At 42.9% G+C, this 22,770-nt stretch overlaps 1 protein-coding gene and 1 pseudogene across 1 annotated transcript; both read right to left on the bottom strand.

The window, feature by feature from the left end:
• Positions 1-1,934: 1,934 nt before the first annotated feature.
• Positions 1,935-11,528, bottom strand: LOC140802145 (uncharacterized; annotated as a pseudogene).
• Positions 11,529-19,026: 7,498 nt separating this feature from the next.
• Positions 19,027-22,770, bottom strand: LOC140801627 (receptor kinase-like protein Xa21). The gene is made up of 2 exons (XM_073156829.1): positions 19,733-22,770; positions 19,027-19,557 (listed from the first exon to the last, which is right to left on the bottom strand). Exons 1-2 carry the CDS (start codon positions 22,758-22,760, stop codon positions 19,184-19,186), a joined length of 3,402 nt encoding a protein of 1,133 aa, XP_073012930.1. The 5' UTR covers positions 22,761-22,770; the 3' UTR covers positions 19,027-19,183.

Genomic DNA, 22,770 nt, shown 5'->3' with positions numbered 1-22,770 from the left:
TAAGCTTCTATCCTAGTATTCCTTATTAAAGTTTCTAATCATATGTCGGAGACAAAAACGGTGATAGGCTAAAGGATCAGTTTATCTATTTCTTTCATCATTGATTGATGCTATAATTTCGGCGTGACGATTTGAAATCAAACATATGTTTCCCTCTAAAGTACAACCATAGAGTGCAAGCAAGTAAGGAACTAACCCCAACTATTAGCATTCTCACTCTGGACAATAGCATATGCGAGGGAAAACAACCATCATTTCCATCAATGGCAACTGCAATGAGCAAAGGTTGTTTATACTTTCCATAGAGATGTGTGCCTAGTGGCTCACTTGTTCTACACATGTGGTGCGATGGTATATGAGACTTAAGTGAGTAGCATCGAAGTGCAATCTTGACTCTATGGTGGGCTTATGATTAAGGTTTTTTATTCATGAGGCAAATAATCAGTCATGTTGTTCGCCAAGCGAAGGACATGTGAAATTACCATTAGATGTCTTCTCTCCTCAATGGGTGTTTATCTGATATTGTTTATCATTGTGGCTCTACTGAACTTGAGATAGAGGGCTTGATGGATTATGTCTTGAAAAAGTCCTATGTACCTATATTTTACAAATTATACGTATAGTAGAAGTATTTCATTCTCTTGCAGGGTAGCACTATTTATAGGCATGCGCTTGTTTTAATATCATAAGAGTTTACTAGAGATTTGCTTGAGTCACATAATGGTGGCATCGTGGGTTCTCCTCTCTCGAAGATCTTTTGACGATTTGTGGCTTATCCACGGAGACCAGGCCAAACTCAATATTTTGGAAGCCTTCTCTAGCATCTTTTTAGCTCGAATTAAAAATCCTTCTCTAAACTAGATCGATCCTTAGGGGAGTCTGGACTCTGGTGTTCCCTCCCTACCTTTTGCTCTCTGGAGGACTTTTGTTGTACCTTCTCTCTCTAGAAATGCTGGGTGGCCTCCAAGCAAGTTTGAAATTATCATTAGACTTCACTTTCATAGTTAGAATCTCAAGTCCTATCGACTTTGGTTTCTTAAGGCTCTACGTACATGTTATCCAATTGCATGTCCAACTGGCGGATGGTCTGCCACCTTGTGAGAGCTCGGTTGGACCATGCTCTCAACCTGCCACCCTAGTGCACTACCTTCCCCATGGTCAAGATCTATTATTGAGTCGAAAAGTTATATAATTTAATTTTTTTTAAATTTTTATATCAATTACTGCCAGGATTTTATGTTAGTTATTTAATTACTTGCCTTGTAGAAACTTGGATGATAAAACAAATGCTTCAATTCAAAATTTAACCGAATGTTAGCATTAGGATACTCTTGTCATATTCTGAATTAAATTATAACATCTAACAATCATTCAAATCAATGAAATTAAACTAGGGAAGAGTATTTAGAAAGAGCCTTTGCCAGCATATTAGTATTTTTTTTTTCTCAAACAAAATGTTGAGCTGTACGTTAAATATGGTTAATGTTTTTCTTGCTCAATCTATGCATTGTCTCTTTATGCTCCACCGTGGCAACTCTTTTTAGTCATTTTTTTTTTATCATAGGTAGTTCATCTTGAAATCTATGATTATGTGTGGCATTTCAATTATTGGACAAAATCAATCTTGTTGATAAGTGTTAAAACTACCGAGCAAATCAATTTTATTCTCTTGCTACCCTGTAATGTACTGGACATAATAAAAAAAAATAACTTTTTTTAAAATTTTCTTTTTGTTGCATAAATAACCTGAAATAGCGTAAAGACTCACCCAACTAATTATATGTACTGATGCAAAGATTTCAATCAACAAATTGAATTAGGAACTTTAGCTTAACATTTTTTTATAGATGTTAAACTCTACAAAACAGTACGAATAAATTCATTATGTATCTATGTTTTATTAATAATCCTCGGGTGTGATTCTCTTATCACAGAATTTATGGTTGAAGTCTCCCAATTGCATTGCTTCCCACTTCACACGAGCTCCTTCTTAATTTTAATCAATTCCTTGATGACATCTTCTATTTGTATTCGCTCTGTTGGTAATTCCTTGGAACACAAAATTCCAATTCTGAGTACTAATATTATACACTCTATTCTTCGTTCTCTATCATCAGCTGCGCTTCCCACATTCCCATTTTGCTCTCCAATTACCCCTTCTGAGAGCAAGCCACGATCAATGATGTCAATCATTTGGTTTGCTAATGCCATCTCAACATACGTATGAAGGCTGAGACCATCCTTGAAAGACTCATCAGTGGGCCTCCTCCCTGTGAACATTTCTAACAAGAGTATTCCATAGCTGTAGATATCTCCAGAAGTTGAAATTTTGTTCGCCATTCCATACTCTATGACATTTAAATTTCTTTATCAAAGAATATATATGGGAAGACTAGAAAGCAATTAATTCTCAAAATGTAGTAAAAAAACAATCAAAATTATTAGACTAAAGATAGTTTTCTTCTAACCGAAATAATATCAGTCTACTTCCTATTTTCTTATAAATCTCAACTGAAAATCTTACCTGGAGCAACATATCCAATTGATCCTTTTAGAGCTGCCGAATTGGTCGATTTCTGAGAGGATACGCTGACGGATTCTTTAAGAAATCTCGCCAATCCAAAGTCACCCACATGAGCAACCATGTTGTCATCAAGAAGAATATTGCTGGGCTTAAGATCGCAGTGAACAATGGGATCTGGACCGTGGTGATGAAGATAATCTAATGCAGACGCCACATCAATGGCAATATTTAGTCTTTGGATGAGACTCAGCACTCGGCTTTGCTTTGCTGCTTGTGGATGTAACCAGTCGTCTAGACTCCCATTAGGTAAATACTCGAAAACTAGCGCTTTAAAGTCATTACCTCTGAAGTCAATACTTGAACATGCAGTTAATACCTTTATAAGATTTCGGTGTCGAATGCATCTCAGGGCTTCTCACTCTGCAGTGAAACTTCGGGAGGCTCCTCGTTGTTGGAGATTAAGTACCTTCACTGCAACAACACTAGTGTCTTCGTCACTACCTATGTTTCCCTTGTATACAGAACCAAAGCTTCCCACACCAATCAACTTAGCAGGTGAGAATCCTTCCGTTGCTCTCACGAGATCGGCATAAGAGACCCACAAATATGAATCATTGGAGTTTGTCATATTTGATGGTTCCTTTCTTGACTTATGCCTCCAATAATGAGCGATAGCAAAAGAGAGGATTATGACGCAGGAAAGGAGTGCCGCCGAAATTGAAATGATCACTATCAACTTGGCCGATGGATGCTTCTTCTTCTTCTTCTCCTTCTTCTTAGAGATTTTGGCGGGACATTGTGGCAACTTCAGTTCTGAGATGCCTCCACATAGCCTTCTATTTCCAACTATTGAGATTGCACTTGCATCCTGGAAAACTCCTTGTAATGGCACTTCACCCTCGAAATTGTTGAAGGAGAGATTCAGGTAGCTCAGACCAGTAAAATTCTCTAGAAATTCTGGAATGGATCCAGACAGGTTGTTATGCGAAAGATCTAGCTGTTGAATGCCTCTCAATTGACTTAATGAAGAAGGAATTGGTCCCTGGAACAAGTTCCCATCTAGGAATAAATATTCCAAAATCTGACATTCACCGATGGGGTTAGGAATTTGCCCCTCGAATCTGTTATCTTCGAGATAAAGCCCTCTTAGATTTTGTAAGCTACCGACTTCGGGGGGGAGTGGCCCAGACAATAGATTAGATGACAGGTCAAGAAATACCGAGAGAGTAGAAATAAGGAAAATTTCTTTCGGTACGACACCAGTTAACATATTACTGCCGAGGCTTAACTGTTCTAGCGGACATCTTCCGATGCTAGAGGGTATGTTCCCAGACAGTGCATTGAATCTGAGATCAAGCCTGCTCAGTTGAGTGAGGTTGCCAAATATAGAGGGGATCTCTCTAGATAAATTGTTAACGTATAGATATAGCATCTGTAACATCTCAAGCCTAGCTATAGTGGCAGGGATAGCACCTGTGAGAAAGTTATAGTTGAAAGTCAAGACATTTAAATTGACAAGGTTTCCAATACCAGTTGGTATGGATCCTTCTATTTGGTTGTAGCTCATGTCCAGACTCTCTAGGCTTGTCGACAAATTGGCTATCGTATTAGGCAACACGCCCTGAAGTTTATTGGCACCCAAAAACAGTGCTTGTAGGTTTGTGCAGTTCGACAAAGCAGTTAAGAAGCTCCAATCCTTTGCCTCTAACTGATTATTATCAAGAATAAGCCAGACTAAGTTCTTCAAATTTCCAATACTTGAAGGGATGGCACCGGTGAATGAATTATTAGAGATTTGAATCCTTCTAAGCAAGGACGAATTGGACAAAGATGAGGGAATTGATCCATGAAAGTTGTTGTTGTTCAAATCAAAATATTGGAGACGAGGAAGCCGAGGGCCTATATCTAATGGCAAAGAACCAACCAGGTTATTTTGCTGCAAGACGAGATGTTCGAGGGAGGATAGGTTCCATAAAGAAGGAGGAATGTGCCCCCTGAGATTGTTAAAAGCTAGATTGAGATATGTGAGTTTAAGCAAATTGCCAAGCGACGGCAGGATGCCACCAATGAGATTGTTCTCATACAATCCGAGAGAAATGAGTGAGCGGAGTGTTAGGACCGTGTTGTTCGCAATGTCGGTCCTATTGTATTTTTCGCTTTTCGAGTATGTAAATGGGATGCCAACCCCATGTCTTTTGCATGTTTTTGAGTGTCTTTTGGTTTCCTTCAAGAGCTCCTTGCGAAGCAACCTTGGGATCGCAATATTAGTATCGTCGCAACACTAGTTTGGGTTTTTCCCCGCACGTGCCTATAAAACTCATGGGCCAAAACCCCAATGGGGCTTACTTTCAAAACGTAACGCCCCACAAGACCTTTGAACCCCCGGGTTGCAGAATTGGGGATGCTCATACTTAGTAGTATAGGAGAACTATCGAGAAGCATTAAGTGAGCCAGCTTCGCAATCGAAGTGCCACTGGTTCAATGGTGTTCATTTTGCCCTCGATGGCTATCCTGCCCCTTTAATTTTCTCGTCGTTGGCATGTCTTGTAACTTTCTTTCCAATCAATAAAGAATCGCAATCTTGTTTGCCAAACTTTGTATTTTGCTTGTCTTTGCTTTGTCGCAATCCAGAAACAGGTGCATCGCTTGTGAAGCGAACGGCTGACTTAACTTTGCTACTTGAAAGTTGAGTGCCGCACGGTCGTTGTCTATCTCAAAGACTTTGTCCGTGACAAGTGGTATCAGAGCGGGTCGACAAGAGCAACATCCTTGCAAATGGGGCGCCATAAGCAAGGCGGAGAGACAAGTCAAGCGGCAAATACAGCAGATTTGGGCAAAGGACCAGCGGTGCTGATTACGGAGCCACATCTGAGCGATTCTGAAAGGCATCGAAGTAACAGGGAGCGGCTTGACGAGATGGAGGCACACATCTCGCAATTGAGTGCCAATGTTGCTCAAATATACTCTCTCGGCGATAGGGCGGATCGCTTGGAGGCATATCAGCAACACATCGACGATGAGGTCGAGACGTTGCGAGACAACACCAAGGAAGCTGTCCAACATCTCAAAGAGCAGCTAGCGGACCTCTCCGCAAGGGTGACGGTACTCACGCGAGCCATGAGCACCGTGCAACCCGCCGCACATGCAGAGGGACATTCTGGAAGGGTCAGGGTGCCGGAACCGCACTGCTACAAGGGCGCAAGGGATGCCAAAGAGTTGGAGAACTTTCTTTTCGATGTTGAGCAATACTTTCGGGTGGTGCGACCGGACTCGGAAGAAACAAAAGTCACCTTCACAACGATGTACCTCGACGGGGATGCCAAGCTATGGTGGCGGACTCGTTATGAGGACATCCAAGGTGGCCGCTGCAACATCAATTCTTGGGAGGATTTGAAACGGGAGCTGAAGGTGCAGTTCCTTCCTGAAAATGTGGAGTTCATCGCAAGACGGAGTTTGCGACACCTCACACAAACGGGGTCGATTCGAGAATATGTCAAACAATTCTCGACACTCATGTTGGACATTCGGGACATGTCGGAGAAGGACAAGCTTTTTCACTTCTTGGAAGGCTTGAAGCCTTGGGCACAAACAGAGTTGCGACGTCGGGACATTCCTGACTTAGCGGCGGCCCAAGCTGCGGCGGAGCGCTTGATGGATTATTCAACCCCTGAAAACCCAAAGAAGAAGCCTTCGACGAGCAATGCAAAGCCCCAAAGGCCGAAAGGCAAAGGGGTGATGCAAAGCGAGAAGAAGGGGTCTTGGCAAAAGGGTGCGAAGCCAAACAAGAGTCCCGAGGAAGGGTGTTTCCTATGCGGAGGACCACATTTTGTGAAGAATTGCCCGCAAAGGAAGTCGCTCAATGCAGTGCAAGCCCAAGAGCAAAGTTCGGAGAGCGACGATGAGAAGTCGACGGAGGGCCCTCGCATGGGGGCATTGCGGCTTCTAAATGCACTCAAGGCTCAAGTGGGGGAGAAGCGGAAGACTTTGCCTTCAAAGAACCGGAAGCCAAATGAGCTAATGTTCGTCGACATTGAGCTCAATGGAAAGTCGACGAAGGCGTTGGTTGACACTGGTGCCACTCACAACTTCATAGCGGACCATGAAGCACAACGACTTGGGTTGCTCCTTTCAAAGGACTCAAGTCGAATGAAGGCGGTGAATTCGAAGTCTCAACCAATCGCCGGGCAAGCGAAGGACGTAAATGTTGCGGTTGGGTCTTGGAGGGGCAAGGCCAACTTCATGGCGGTTCCTTTGGATGACTTCCAAGTCATTCTTGGGATGGAATTTCTGCAGACGGCGAGAGGGGTGCCTATGCCGTTTCTTAATGCTCTATGCATGATGGGGGATGAGTCCCCTTGTGTCGTCCCGGTGGCGAAGACGACGACAAAGGAGACAAAACAACTTTCAGCACTTCAGCTGAAGAAGGGTGTCAAGAAGGGTGAGCAAACATTCTTGGCGGCCTTGAAGCTAGAGGCGGATCCTTTGGAGAATGGCCCAATTCCTCTTGGGGTCGCAAGGGTTTTGAAGGAATTTGGGGATGTCATGCCGCCCGAATTGCCAAAGACCTTGCCTCCTCGGCGAGCGGTGGATCACAAGATCGAGTTGGAACCAGGGACAAAGCCTCCAGCCCGTGCACCATATCGCATGTCTCCTCCGGAGTTGGCGGAACTTCGGAAGCAACTTGATGAGTTGCTTAAAGGCGGGTTGATCCGCAGCTCAAAGGCACCGTTTGGGGCGCCGGTGCTATTTCAAAAGAAGCATGATGGGAGTCTACGACTATGTGTAGACTATCGCGCCTTGAACAAAGCGACGATAAAAAACAAGTACCCAATCCCTCTCATTGCGGACTTGTTTGATCAACTTGGAGGAGCGCGGTACTTCTCCAAATTGGACTTGCGGTCGGGGTATTGGCAAGTCAGAGTTGCGGAAGGCGATGAAGCAAAGACAACGTGTGTGACACGTTATGGTGCATTCGAATTCTTGGTGATGCCATTCGGTTTGACGAATGCCCCTGCAACCTTCTGTACACTCATGAACCAGCTGTTCCATGAGTATCTTGACAAGTTCGTGGTGGTCTACCTCGACGACATCGTGGTGTACAGCAAGACGTTGGAAGAGCACATCCAACATCTCAAAGCCATCTTCAAGGTGTTAAGGGAACACTCCCTCTTTGTGAAGAAGGAGAAGTGCTATTTTGCACAAGAGGAAATCATGTTTCTTGGACACCAAGTTGGCGGTGGACACATTTGCATGGACAAGGAGAAGGTTCGTGCCATTCATGATTGGCAAGCCCCTTCGAAGGTGACAGAACTTCGTTCATTCTTGGGACTTGTCAACTATTATCGGCGGTTCATTGCAAGCTACTCGCGGAGGGCTGCGCCGCTGACTGATTTGCTGAAGAAGGACCGCTCATAGGAGTGGTCTAGCAAATGTCAAGAGGCCTTTGCTGATTTGAAGAGAGCGGTGATGGAGGAACCCGTATTGCAGTTGCCAAGCTACTCCCTTCCGTTTGAAGTTCACACGGATGCTTCAGATTATGCCATCGGAGGAGTTCTTATGCAAGAAGGACATCCGGTTGCCTATGAAAGCCGCAAGTTGAATGATACGGAGCGGAGGTATACGGTGCATGAAAAGGAGATGACGGCGGTCGTACATTGCCTTCGTGTTTGGAGGCATTATCTCCTTGGGTCTCACTTTGTTGTGAAGACCGACAATGTGGCCTTGAGTTACTTTCAAACTCAAAAGAAGCTCTCTCCAAAGCAAGCAAGATGGCAAGACTTCTTGGCGGAATTCGACATGATTTTGGAATACAAACCAGGTCGAACAAATCAAGTTGCGGATGCCTTAAGCCGCAAGGCGGAATTGGCTACTCTCAAAGCGGTGGCAAACGAGAGTATAAGCCAAGTGCAAGCGTCGCTTTTGAAGAAGATTGCGAGGGGATGCAAAGTGATCCGATGGCGGAGACCCTCAAGAAGCTTGTAGATGAAGGCAAGACGCGACGGTTTTGGGTCCAGGAGGGACTCATCATGACAAAAGGAAACCGCGTGTACGTGCCACGGGTGAACAACTTGCGAAGAGAACTGCTCAAAGAGTGTCATGACACCTTGTGGGCAGGTCATCCGGGCGTACATCGGACCTTGGCTCTTGTGGAAAGAGCGTATTATTGGCCAAAGATGAGGGAAGACGTCGAAGAGTATGTGCGCACTTGTCTCATTTGCCAACAAGACAAGGTGGAGCGCGCGAAGCCTTGTGGGTTGTTGGAACCGCTACCCGTTCCTGAGCGGCCATGGGAAAGTGTCTCTTTGGACTTCATTTCGAGCTTGCCAAAGGTCGGGGACATTGGCTCAGTGTTAGTTGTGGTGGATCGATTCTCAAAGTATGCGACTTTCATACCGACTCCGCCGCATTGCAGCGCTGATGAAGCAGCTCGGTTATTCCTAAGGCATGTGGCCAAGTATTGGGGAGTCCCGCAAAACATCGTGAGCGATAGGGATCCTCAGTTCTTGGGCCGGTTTTGGACGGAGTTGTTCAAACTCTTGGGGTCAAAACTCTTCTTCTCCACAAGCCTTCATCCCCAAACCGACGGCCAAACGAAGAGAATAAATGCTCTTCTTGAGCAATACTTGCAGTACTTTGTTAGTGCCAATCAGCGAGATTGGGTCAAGCTACTTGACATTGCCCAATTCTCGTACAACTTGCAGCGGAGCTCTGCATCCAACAAAAGCCCCTTCGAAGTTATCATGGGACAACAACCTTCCACACCGCATACTTTGGTGGTGGGTTACACAGGCAGCAGCCCTTCGGCATATCACCTTGCCAAAGAGTGGCATCGGAATGCGGAGATTGCCAAAGCCTATCTTGAGAAGGCAACCCAAAAGATGAAGAAGTGGGCGGACAAGAATAGAAGGCCGCGAGACTTTAAGAAAGGCGATTTGGTGCTGGTCAAGCTTCAACCGGCATCGCTCAAGTTCTTTCGCAAGGTGCACAAAGGACTTGCTCGCAAATATGAAGGCCCCTTTCCTGTCATCAATAAAGTAGGCAATGTGTCCTACCAAGTGCAACTCCTCGCTTGGCTTAAAATCCATCCGGTTTTCCATGTGAGTTGCCTCAAACCGTATCATGCCGATCGCGAAGACCCTTCTCGCAATGTGTCAAGCCGGCCAAACCCCACAACGGCGTCGCTTGAAAGGCAGGTTGACACCATATTAGCGGACAGAGTGTGGACTCTACCCAATGGAGCTACGGAGACCGAATACTTGGTCAAATGGAAGAATCTTCCAATGTCAGAAGCTAGTTGGGAACTTGAAGAAACTCTGCGGCATGAAGAAGACAAAGTTCAAGCCTACCGAAAGAAGAACTTGGCGAGCACGTCAAGATGAAGTAAGTCATCATGGTAGCAGCCGAAGATCACCTCGACGAGGACGCCGAGAGTCTAAGTGGGGGAGTCTGTTAGGACCGTGTTGTTCGCAATGTCGGTCCTATTGTATTTTTCACTTTTCGAGTATGTAAATGGGATGCCAACCCCATGTCTTTTGCATGTTTTTGAGTGTCTTTTGGTTTCCTTCAAGAGCTCCTTGCGAAGCAACCTTGGGATCGCAATATTAGTGTCGTCGCAACACTAGTTTGGGTTTTTCCCCGCACGTGCCTATAAAACTCATGGGCCAAAACCCCAATGAGGCTTACTTTCAAAACGTAACGCCCCACAAGACCTTTGAACCCCCCAGGTTGCAGAATTGGGGATGCTCATACTTAGTAGTATAGGAGAACTATCGAGAAGCATTAAGTGAGCCAGCTTCGCAACCGAAGTGCCACTAGTTCAATGGTGTTCATTTTGCCCTCGATGGCTATCCTGCCCCTTTAATTTTCTCGTCGTTGGCATGTCTTGTAACTTCCTTTCCAATCAATAAAGAATCGCAATCTTGTTTGCCAAACTTTGTATTTTGCTTGTCTTTGCTTTGTCGCAATCCAGAAACAGGTGCATCGCTTGTGAAGCGAACGGCTGACTTAACTTTGCTACTTGAAAGTTGAGTGCCGCGCGATCGTTGTCTATCTCAAAGACTTTGTCCGTGACAGGAGTATCCCGGGATACTCCCAGTTAGATAATTACCTCTGATCACCAGGACCGCAAGGGAGGAAAGGTTTCCTAATGATGGCGGGATGACTCCTTGGATATAATTCCCTCCTAGAGCAAGAGTAGCAAGAGAAGAGAGCATGCTTATACTTGGCGGAATGGATCCGGTTAGACTGGCATTTTCGACATAGAGACCAGTCAATGCTGACAGGTTTCCTATTGAATACGGGATTGCTCCGGAGATATAATTTCCACTCAACTCCAGAATGTTTAGCTTTTGGAGCTTCCCAATCGAGTCAGGAATGGGACCTTTCATCGTATTGAAACCCAGAGCAAGTATCTCCAAGTTGACAAGGTCGCCAATCTCTGAGGGAATGCCTCCTGTGAGGTTGTTATGCTCGAAATCGATGAATCTTAGCTCAGAGCAGAGGGTAAGGTTGGATGGGATTCGACCTCGGAGGTTGTTGCTGGTAAGACTAATGCTTTGTAGATTGGTGCAGTTAGAGATGGAAGCTGGGATCTCGCCCTCAAGCGAATTGAAGCTCAGATTGAAATTCTTGAGGTGAGAAAGAGAGCCGAGTTGCTGTGGGATAAGGCCATGGAGTTGGTTATTGGAGAGGTCGAGGGAGTTGAGGAACGTGAGGTTAGCTATAGATGGGGAGATGGAACCGGCCAGATCGAGAGAGTTGAGAACTAAGGCCGTGACGCGATGCCGACGGTGACCGCGCTTGCCGCAGGCCACGCCTCGCCATTGGCAGAAATCAGGGGATGATGCATGAACATCCCACGAGGCCAAGGCTCGAGATGGGTCGGAAAGAAGAGACTTGAAAGAGAGGAGGACGAGACCATCAGAAGAAGAAGTAGTAGTTTCGTTCAAGGCGAACAACGGAGTAGTAACTAACGAGAGAAGGAGAAGAAGTCTAAACTCCATATCTATCTAGGAAGGCGGCTGTCAAAATCAATTTAAGTTCGAAGAGCTCATGCAACTTGCATGCGTCTATGAGTTGAACTTGAATGATTGGCTTTTGGCTTTTAGCTATAACTATGTGTTGTTTGAATCATCAGAAGACCACCATCTAGAGATAATTTCTACTCGCTTAAACAAGTTTAATAATATCTAAGCTTGATTCAACCGGACTCCTAAAACGGTAAATTAATTGCTTGTGGTGGACCTCAGTTAATACAAAAGTTTTCGTAATGAGTGGATGCATGGCGTCATAAGTCGCCAAAAAAGGATAGTGGATTTCGTAGTGGATTTCGTTGTCAAAAGGGAAGAAGAGAAAGGAAAGGTGTACGTTAAATCCAAACTATGAAATGGATAAATACAATGGACATATTATTGTCCTACAGATGGCTACCTTTTAAGAGTTTTTGACCGAAATAGCACTATTTAATATTTAATTTATTGAAATGGACTATCATCTAAATTTATTACAAAAAGTGGTCAGATTAACTGCAGACCTACTTAAAATGCTAAATTTTTTTAATATTTTACCTTTTAAAAAGAATCAGTTGATTAGATAAACATTACTGAAAAGTGAAACTCTATATATTTCAGCGCTTCTCTAGAGCCACTTTAGTTAACGATGTTTTTAGTGTTTGTAGTTAGATATTTAAAACGCTGAATAGTTCAGCATTTTACAGTTTAAAATACTGAACTTTTCATTATTTTATAAGTTGATTGTTTTACAATCTGAACTCTATTTGTTGGAATAGTTAAACTATAAAATGTTAAACTATTTAGTATTTATAATTATAAAATGTTGAACAATTCAACATTTTATTATTTTTATATTTTGGTACAATTGAGTGTTTCGGAATATCTAATACGCCACACGTAAGCACAAATTATTAATTCCCATGAATAACCAAAAAGCACTATGAGTAGTTCAACTCTTAGTGTAGACTGACTAACTAGAGTCAAGCACAATACAACTTTTTTTTATACAAATGCATATTTACAACGAAAAATTTATAAATAAATCATTATTAGAAAGCTTCCAAATTCATGACCACCAAACAATCATCGGTCAACTCTAAATGAAAATATATTCAAATACATTTATTTAATAAAGACATTTTGGTGGTAGCATAACATCTACATATATTTGAGGATCCACAAAACACATGTAAAACTAGTAAATTCATATCAAACCATATTGAAAGTAAAACCACTAAATGACATATATTTACATTAAAATATTTTAAGTTCCTAAAACAAGTATTTATCCTCTTGATACATATAATCGTAAATATTGTGGTCTCTTTCTTTCTTCTTAAACAACCTTGGGTCATGAGATGTAGACGGCTCCTATGTACGTTATGAAACAGACGTGTCTACATCTGCTAGCTGCCCTACTGTAGTTTGCTCTCTAATTGGCTCATCTCTAGTCGCCTCATCTATAGTCAGCTTCTCTCTAGTCGCCTTCTCTATAATCGGCTCCTCTCTATTCGCCTCTTCTATAGTCGGCTCATGTATAGTCACCTCCTCTATGGCTTGCTGTAGTAGCTTTCCCTCTCTCCCTCTATCTCTTGCTCTACCTCTACCTCTACCTCTACATTTAACTACAGGATGTGGTAATGGCTTATGCTCTATAGGAGCTGACAGTGGCCTATGTTAGAGAGGACCATATAAACGTCGCGACATATCAACCATCTGCAATGCATTAATACACATGTCAACAATCGCGCTCATCGGTGCTCGACCTCCACTGCTACTCCATGCGGCAAGTGCATCTGAGCATCGATGGTGAATATCGAATAAAGTATGAACCTATACCAAATATTAAGTAGTTAGTTAAATTTTTCGTTAAAATCAAACGTTTTAGAATATTAAATTTGTACTAAACATACCACAACCTCAATAGTTATGCTAGTGGGCGAAAATCGCATGTGGTGCCTACCCGTGGATTAGGCTCTCACTATCTCATAGTACACATAAAACGATGCCTACATACTAGAAGTCTTAGATCCTAAAAATAAAAATGTGAACTATATTCAGCCTCGTTAAGTAGAGTTTGGGTTTCCCAAAGATTCCACATGGATGATTGCTGCTAGAGTGATGTCAGAGAGCCCTTCAAGGAAGGACCCAGCGGTCAAAATTTAGTCAAGCTAGACCTCAACTTGCATGTAAGAGGGCTGTAGTCGGAGCCACTAGATTCAGCTCTTCATAGACATTCAAGGAAGGCGGCTGTCAAAATCAATTTACGTTAGAAGAGCTCATGCAACTTGCATGCGTCTATGAGTTGAACTTGATTGATTGGTTTTTGGCTTTTAGCTATAAATATGTGTTGTTTGAATCATTAGAAGACCACCATCTAGAGATACATTTAACTTCCACAGATGATAGAAATTTGGTGTGGGGGATCCTCAGTTCGTACAAAAGTTTTTGTAGTGACTGCATGCTTGACCTCGTAAGTCTGCCAGAATCCAGAAGCTTGATGTTTACTTAAAAGCAACGTCCGTGACGGGAGCGGGTAGTGGATTTCGTCGTCAGAAGGGAAGGAGAGAAGAAAAGGTGTACATAAAATCCAAACTATGAAATGGATAAAATCTCGGGGTGCTTATCTCGGGGAGGAGAGTGAAGGTGAAAGATCATCAGGTGCTGGTGGAACGCATCGACAAGAGGCTTGCCGGCTAGAAAAGGAAGCTTCTGTCACAAGCCGGCAAACTAACCCTGATTAACGCGACACTGCTGGCGATCCCGGCATATTGGCTGGGTAGCACTTGGCTGCCGGACGCGGTGCTGGAGGAGATGACCAAAAAAGATCGGACTTTCCTTTGGAAAAACAGTGAAGGCCATGGTTTACACCTGATGAACTGGGAACAGGTCACTACCGCCAAGCAGCAGGGCGGCCTTGGAGTCCGACGTCTCAGAGATGCAAGAACAGCTCACCTTGGCAAGCTGGTCTTCAAGATTTTAAACAGGGAGCAGGCCCCATGGATCAGACTAATACAGGCCAAGTATGGGAGCCTGCACCCGTGGGAACCAAAGAAGATAAAAAATGCATCATGGGTCTGGCGTGCTTTAACCCAAACAGCCAAGCAACTAAGGATGGGTTGTAGAGTGCTGATTGGGAATGGCAGGGGCACGCGAGCCGCATACGATCCATGGATGCAGGAGGTCCCATGGAGCAGACAGCCGAGGGAGCTCGCTAGTGCCCTAATGTATGAAAACCTAAGGGTGGCGGACATCACCAACAACCAGCACTGGACCACCGCGAGGCTGTGCAGGGAGGCGGGCTCGGATATGGCGTATGAGATATCAACCTTCCCCATGGGTACTGCCACCAGTGAGGACAGGTGGATCTGGTGGCCGCACCCAAGGGGAATTCCATCTGTTGAAGCTATCTACCACTCCCTACAACCGCAGAGTGAGCACCAATGGGAAGGGTGGAGGATTCTCTGGAGGCTACCGGTAGCTCCGAGGATTAGAACTTTTTGTTGGAAACTCTTGTGGGGTAGGCTCCCTACGCGAGCTTGTCTTCAGTATATTCATATCGGATCAGAGGAAGGTTGTGTAATGTGCGGGCAGTTCCGAGAGACAGTCGACCACCTCATGTTTACGTGCAGATACAGTCGGGAGGTGTGGGAGCTTCTGCGAACCAGAGAAGGGGTGGAGACCGCAAGGATAGATCATGAATGGATCACGAGAGAGTGGAGTTCCAACAAGGAGGAAGACCGACAGATCAAAGGGATTATAGCCTGCACACTATGGTCCCTTTGGAAAAGTAGGAATGAAGCTGTTTTTGGTGAGAAGAAGACGCCGGAGACAGTAGTGGTGAGAAGAGCAGTAGCGTTAGCGGAGGAGCACAGGCATAAGACTAAAGAAAAGAAACAGAAAGAAGTGAGTAGTAGGTAGAGATGGGAACCACCATAGCTGGGGTGGATTAAAGTCAACACCGACGTCGCGCTAAGGGCAGGCGCCTGCCAAGGAGGTGCAGCGGTTGTCTTCCGTGATGCAACCGGGGAGCTTGTCCAGGCGGTATGGGAGCCTTGTCCGGGGAGCTCGGCCTTACAAACTGAGCTATGGGCCATCAGATTGGGACTGAAAGCGGCCGAAAGAGACCGCAGGTTGGAGATCGAAACAGACTGCCTGGAGGCCATCAGATGCATGCAGAGGATAGAGCACAGCCCTTGGCGTGTTAGGAACCTGGTGCAGGAGTGCGTCGATCTCGCAAATGAATGTATGAAAGTAAGGCTTACTCACGTAGGTAGAGAAGCAAACAAAGTTGCTGACTGGGCAGCTGCTAAGGCAAGCGTGGTCTCCGGCTCTAGCGTTTTCGAGCGGCTAAGCCACGCACCCCCAGAATTTTGTAAACTCATCGCTGTCGACGCGGATTACGTGTCAACAGCTAATTAATTAATTAATACATAGCTGGAAACAGCTCCTTGATAGTCAAAAAAAAATGGATAAAAATAATGGACACATTATTGTATTCCAGATGTACCTAATTTGCAGTTTACTTCCTACATTTAGCACTATTTATAAATCAACTCTTGTTTTCCTCTTGTACGAGCAAAACACACCGTTAAGCTCACCCTTACGCTGTACAACTTAGACTACACGTTACCTCCAAAATATGCATCTTGATATAGGGCAAGGATGGCACATATGCCTTCATTGATTACATAAGATATGTTTTGTTTAGTATCTTAATTTGCTCACCTTATTTACGATCATTTAGTTTTATTTCTCAAATTTATAAAATATTTGGAACTCTAGATTACGAGACAAATCGGAACGTAGCTGCTCTAAAATCCAACATCCTTTGAGCAAAATTATTTGTTACGAATTAAATTTGGATTGATTCGAATGTAAAAAAATTATAAAAATTTAGATAAAAATAATCTCGTAAGTTAGAATTCTAATTGCTCTAGTTTCATCTAAATCGGAAGTCAGGATGAAAAGTTAAAAATAAAACAATAGAGATAGATCAGAGAGGGTGGAACGGTAAATATCTGACGTTGCAGCAGTCGTCGAAAAGGTGGCGGACGGCCAAGGGTAATGGTGGACGGTCATAGGGTAGAGTGATTACTTAAGGAGGAAGGTGGTTAGGGTTTAGAAAGTTGGGACGTTTCTACGGCTATTGTCAATTCATAGAAAGATAAAACGATCTAACGACTACGATAAAATATAAGAATAAAAATAATAACTTATTTCTCAATTATCTTATTCTTACCCTAAGATAAATTTACGACTAATGTAATTTTTTAATGCTTATATTTCATGGATCATTAAACAAAGAAGACCAACTCCTCCTATATATAAAGGTTAGGTATAATAACTCCTACTGATTAGCTCTAAAAGCTTACACAACTTAATTAAACTTGCATTAAAAATTTATATAACTTAACTAAATTTGTCTTAAGACTTTACATAATCTAACTAAACTTTTATTAGGGTCTTACATGACTTAACTTTTAAAAAATAATTTTTATAGATGATGCAGATTGGTATCAAAATACTCCGCTACTGTGTACAAGCAAATACATATTGATATACATTTTATATATTCTACACATTTGTTATAATATAATTTCATTGTTTCAAATATTCTAAATGATTTCAAATATAAATTTATTGTTTTATAAAAGTAGCTTTTCTCCGTGGAAGAGTCATCGATAGCTATGGCAGAGAGAAAGAGACAGAGATATCATATAACTAAATTGAGTCTGGTTAAATAGAGTTCAATTTTTCTTGTACATATATAAACGACTTGCAGTCAAGTTGCATCTTGATGGTAATCCACGTCTCTAAATTCTAAATACATGTCTCTGTTTTGACTAGAGTTGGAAAAGAATCCCTCTATTTTGACTTTAATGTCCAAATCACATCAAAGATGGTTGAATAACAGAGAGAATAACTTGTCCAGCTTTCAAATTGAAGTATACCCTAAATACCTTTTAATCACGAAAGTATTAAAAAGGCCATCAAATTAGTTGATCAGAAAAGGACCATGCCCTCACCCTGCCGCCCTAGTGCACTGCCTTCCCCATGGTTAAGATCTATTATTGAGTCGAAAAGTTACATAATTTGATTTTTTTTTTTAAATTTTATATTTATTATTGCCAGGATTTTATGTTAATTATTGAATGACTTGCCTTGTAGAAACTTGTGATGATAAAACAAATGCTTCTATTGAAAATTTTACCGAAGGTTAGCATAGGAAATCTCTTGTCATATTCTGAATTAAAATTATAACATCTAACCTATTAAAAATTGGCTCAAATTCAGATCCAGCAAGTTTCAGCATATTTGTGCCGCGCGTTCGAACGGGCCCTAGGGGCGTTCGAACGTAGGCTCCAGATAGAGAGCAGTCTGTTATGCAGGCGTTCGAACGGCCCCAGCCGTGTTCGAACGGGGCCTTGGCGTTCAAACGCCAGTCTACATTTGCACTGGGCGCGTTTGAACGCGCCCAGAGGGTGTTCGAATGCCCCTTTGTTTCTGATGCTTTGATATGGGAGGGCGTTCGAACGAGCCCCGAGAGCGTTCGAACGCGACGCGGAAAAACTCAATTCTGAACGGGGCCTAGAAATAGAAATGTTGGGTTTTAGGGTTTGGGGTGGGCATTTTGCAAGAGAGAAAAGCTTATAGGGGAGAGCCACCATTGTTCAGAGAGAGATTAGAGTTGTAATCTCTTTGTATTTGAAGATTTGCATAGTGGATTTAAGATTATTCTGCCCGTAGACGTAGGCACATCGCCGAACCACGTAAATCGTGTCTCTCCATCTTTTCTCTTTATGGTTTGCATTGATTTGGTGTTCATGTTTGTGATTACCTTAGGTATTTGAAGTTCTCTATAACTAGCATCTTGCATTTGGAGTTCTCACATAGATATTGATATTAGCTTTGCTAATATTTGGTTTGCCCCAAATTATTGCTATTCCATTTGGATTTGTTTGAGGGTGAAAGGTTTTGCTTCCGCTTTCCTCACCCATTTGAGTATTTTGCACAACATAACCATCATCCAAATCTATGAAATTAAACTGGGAAAGAGTATCTTGAAAGAGCCTTTGTCGGCATATTAGTCATCATTTTTTTTTCTAAAACAACAAGTTGAGCTGTACGTTAAATATGGTTAATGTTTTCTTTTTCCTCAATCTATGCATTATCTCTTTATGCTCACCATGCCAACACTCTGTTTAGTCATTTTCATTTATTTTTATCAAAGCTAGTTCATCTTGAAATCTATGATTATGTGTGGCATTTTAAGTGTTGGACGAAATCAATCCCGTTGATAAATGCCAAAACTACCGAGCAAACCAAATATATTCTCTTGCTACTCTGTAATGTACTAGACATAGTCAAAGAACAATAACTTTTTTTTTAATTTTCTTTTTGTTGCATAAATAACCTGAAATAGCGTACAGACTCACCCAACTAATTATATAGATTTACTGATGCAAAGATTTCAATCAACAAATTGAATTAGGAACTTTAGCTTAACTTTTTTTATAGATGTTAAACTCTACAAAACAGTACGAATAAATTCATTATGTATCTATGTTTTATTAATAATCCTCAGATGTGATTCCCTTGTCACAGAATTCATAGTCGAAGTCTCCCAACTGCATTGCTTTCCACTTCACACATGCTCCTTCTTGATCTTAAGCAGTTCCTTGATAACATCTTCTATTTGTATTCGCTCCGTTGGTAATTCCTTAGAACACAAAATTCCAATTCTAAGTACTAATATTATGCACTCTCTTCTTCGTTCTTTATCATCAGCTGTGCTTCCCACATTCCCATTTTGCTCTCCAATTACCCCTTCGGAGAGCAAGCCACGATCAATAATGTCAATCATTTGGTTTGCTAGTGTCTTCTCAACATACGTATGAAGGCTGAGACCATCCTTGAAAGACTCATCGGTGGGCCTCTTCCCTGTGAACATTTCTAGCAAGAGTATTCCATAGCTGTAGATATCTCCAGAAGTTGAAATTTTGTTCGCCATTCCATACTCTGTGACGTTTAAATTTCTTTATCAAAGAATATATATATATGGGAACATTGGAAAGCAATTAATTCTTAAAATGTAGTAAAACAATCAAAATTATTCGACTAGAGATAATTTTCTTCTAACCGAAATAATGTCAGTCTACTTCCTATTTTAATAAATCTGAACTGAAAATCTTACCTGGAGCAACATATCCAATTGACCCTTTTAGAGCTGCTGAATTGGTCGATTTCTGAGAGGATACGCTGACGGATGCTTTAAGAAATCTCGCCAATCCAAAGTCACCCACATGAGCAACCATGTTGTCATCAAGAAGAATATTGCTGGGCTTAAGATCGCAGTGAACAATGGGATCTGGACCGTGGTGATGAAGATAATCTAATGCAGATGCCACATCAATGGCAATATTTAGTCTTTGGATGAGACTCAGCACTCGGCTTTGCTCTGCTGCTTGTGGATATAACCAGTCGTCTAGACTCCCATTAGGTAAATACTCGAAAACTAGAGCTTTAAAGTCATTACCTCTGAAATCAACACTTGAACAGGCAGTCAATATTTTTACAAGATTTCGGTGTCGAATACATCGCAAGGCTTCACACTCTGCAGTGAAACTTTGAGAGGCTCCTCGTTGTTGGAGATTAAGTACCTTCACTGCAACAATATTAGTGTCTTCATCACTGCCTATGTTTCCCTTGTATACAGAACCAAAGCTTCCCACACCAATCAAATTAGCAGGTGAGAACCCTTCCGTTGCTCTCACTAGATCAGCATAAGAGACCCACATGTATGTATCATTGAAGTTTGTCATATGTGCTGGTTCCTTTCTTGACTTATGCCTCCAATATTGAGCGACAGCAAAAGAGAGAAGTAGGATACAGGCAAGGATTGCAATTGGAACTAAAATAACCACTATCAGCTTTGGAGATGGATGCTTCTTCTTAGAGGTTTCGATTGAGCATGGTGGCAACTTCAGTTCTGAGATGCCTCCACATAACCTTCTATTTCCAACTATTGAGATTGCACTTGCATTCTGGAAAACTCCATGTAATGGCACTTCACCCTCGAAATTGTTGAAGGAGAGATTCAGGTAGCTCAGACCAGTAAAAGTCTCTAGAAATTCTGGAATGGATCCAGACAGGTTGTTATGCGAAAGATCTAGCTGTTGAAGGCCTCTCAATTGATTTAATGAAGAAGGAATTGGTCCTTGAAATAAGTTCCCATCTAGGAATAAATATTCCAAGATCTGACATTCACCGAGGGAGGTAGGAATTTGCCCGCCGAATCTGTTTTCTTGGAGGCTAAGCTCTCTCAGATTCGACAATCTACCAACTTCGTCGGGGAGCGGCCCGGACAATTGATTGTGTGACAAGCGAAGATATACCGAGAGTGTAGAGATAAGGAAAATATCTTTAGGTACGACACCAGCTAACTTGTTGTTGTCGAGGCTTAGCCATTCAAGCGGACATCTTCCAAGGCTAGAGGGTATGTTCCCAGACAGTGCATTGAAGCTGAGATCAAGCTCATTCAGTCGAGTGAGGTTGCCAAAATTAGGTGGGATCTCTCTAGACAGTGTGTTATGGTCTAGCAATATAATATGTAACATCTCAAGTCTTGTAAGAGTAGCAGGGATAGCGCCAGTGAGAAAGTTACTATTCAAAGTCAACGCGCTTAAATTGATAAGGTTTCCAATACCTACTGGTATGCTTCCTTCTATTTGGTTGACGCTCACATCTAAGTTTTCAAGTCTTGTCGACAAATTGGCTATCGCATTAGGCAACACACCGATAAATTTATTGGCACCCAACTGAAGTACTCTTAGGTATGTGCAGTTCGACAAAGCAGTTAAGAAACTCCAATCCTTTGACTCTAACTGATTATTGTCAAGAACAAGCCAAGATAAGCTCTTCAGATTACCGATGCTCGGAGGGATGGTGCCCGTGAATGAATTAAAAGAGAATTGAATGACTCCAAGCATAGAGGCATTAGACAAAGAAGAGGGAATTGATCCATGAAAAAGGTTGTTGTTCAAGGCAAGATATTGGAGACGTGGAAGCCGGTGGCCAACATCTAATGGCAAAGAACCAACCAACGTGTTATTTTGCAAGTCTATATGTTGGAGGGATGACATGTTCCAGAAAAGAGGAGGGATGCCGCCCGTGAGGTGGTTAAAACTTAGATCAATTAGTGTGAGTTGAACCAGTTGACCAAGTGACGGCGGGATGCCGCCATTGAGATTGTTTTCAAATAATTCAAGAGTAGTGAGGGAGCTGAGGCTCCCCAAAGATGACGGGATACCTCCAGTCAGATTATTTATCCCTACGTTTAGGATGTTAAGGGAGGAAATATTACCTAACGATGGCGGGATGCCTCCTCGGAGGTAATTCGCTGCGAGAGAAAGAATACCAAGAGAAGAGAGCATGCTTATACTTGGCGGAATGGATCCGGTTAGACTGGTATTTTCGACGAGGAGATAATTCAATGCTGAGAGATTTCCCAGCTCAATCGGAATTGCTCCGGAGATGCCATTTTCACTCAGCTCCAGCACGCTTAGCTTTTGAAGCTTCCCAATCGAGACAGGAATGGGACCTTCCAACATGTTGAAACCCATGAGAAGTTTCTCCAAGTTGACAAGGTCGCCAATCTCCAAGGGAATGCCTCCTGTGAGGTTGTTATGCTCGAAATCGATGAATCTTAGCTCAGAGCAGAGGGTAAGGTTGGATGGTATTCGACCTCGGAGGTTGTTGCTCTTAAAACTAATGCTTTGTAGATTGGTGCAGTTAGAGATGGAAGCTGGGATCTCCCCCTCAAGCGAATTGAAGCTCAGGTTGAAATTCTTGAGGTGAGAAAGAGAGCCGAGTTGTTGTGGGATAAGGCCATGGAGTTGGTTATTGGAGAGATCAAGGGAGTTGAGGAATGTGAGGTTGGCTATGGACGGAGATATGGAACCGGCCAGATCGAGAGAGTTGAGAACTAAGGCCGTGACGCGATGCCGGAGGTGACCGCGCTTGCCGCAGGCCACGCCTCGCCATTGGCAGAAATCGGGGGATGATGCGTGAACATCCCACGAGGCCAAGGCTCGAGATGGGTCGGAAAGAAGAGACTTGAAAGAGAGGAGGACGAGACCATCAGAAGAAGAAGTAGTAGTGTCGTTCAAGGCGAACAAAGGGGTAGTAATTAACGAGAGAAGGAGAAGAAGTCTAAACTCCATATCTATTTAT

This window comes from Typha latifolia, chromosome 15, assembly GCF_019914945.1.
Source record: "Typha latifolia isolate L0001 chromosome 15, TyphaL0001v2, whole genome shotgun sequence".
Lineage (NCBI taxonomy): Eukaryota > Viridiplantae > Streptophyta > Magnoliopsida > Poales > Typhaceae > Typha > Typha latifolia.
The sequence above is the reverse complement of the archived record's forward strand: the minus strand, read 5'-3'. Positions and strand labels throughout refer to the sequence as shown.

What these genes read in the sequence shown, in the direction of transcription:
- LOC140801627 (XM_073156829.1), bottom strand. Translation starts at nt 22,760, where the DNA reads ATGGAGTTTAGACTTCTTCTCCTTCTCTCGTTAATTACTACCCCTTTG. An exon ending in AATTGGATATGTTGCTCCAG is followed by an intron (nt 19,558 to 19,732) that starts GTAAGATTTTCA and finishes TAAACGTCACAG; the next exon opens with AGTATGGAATGGCGAACAAA.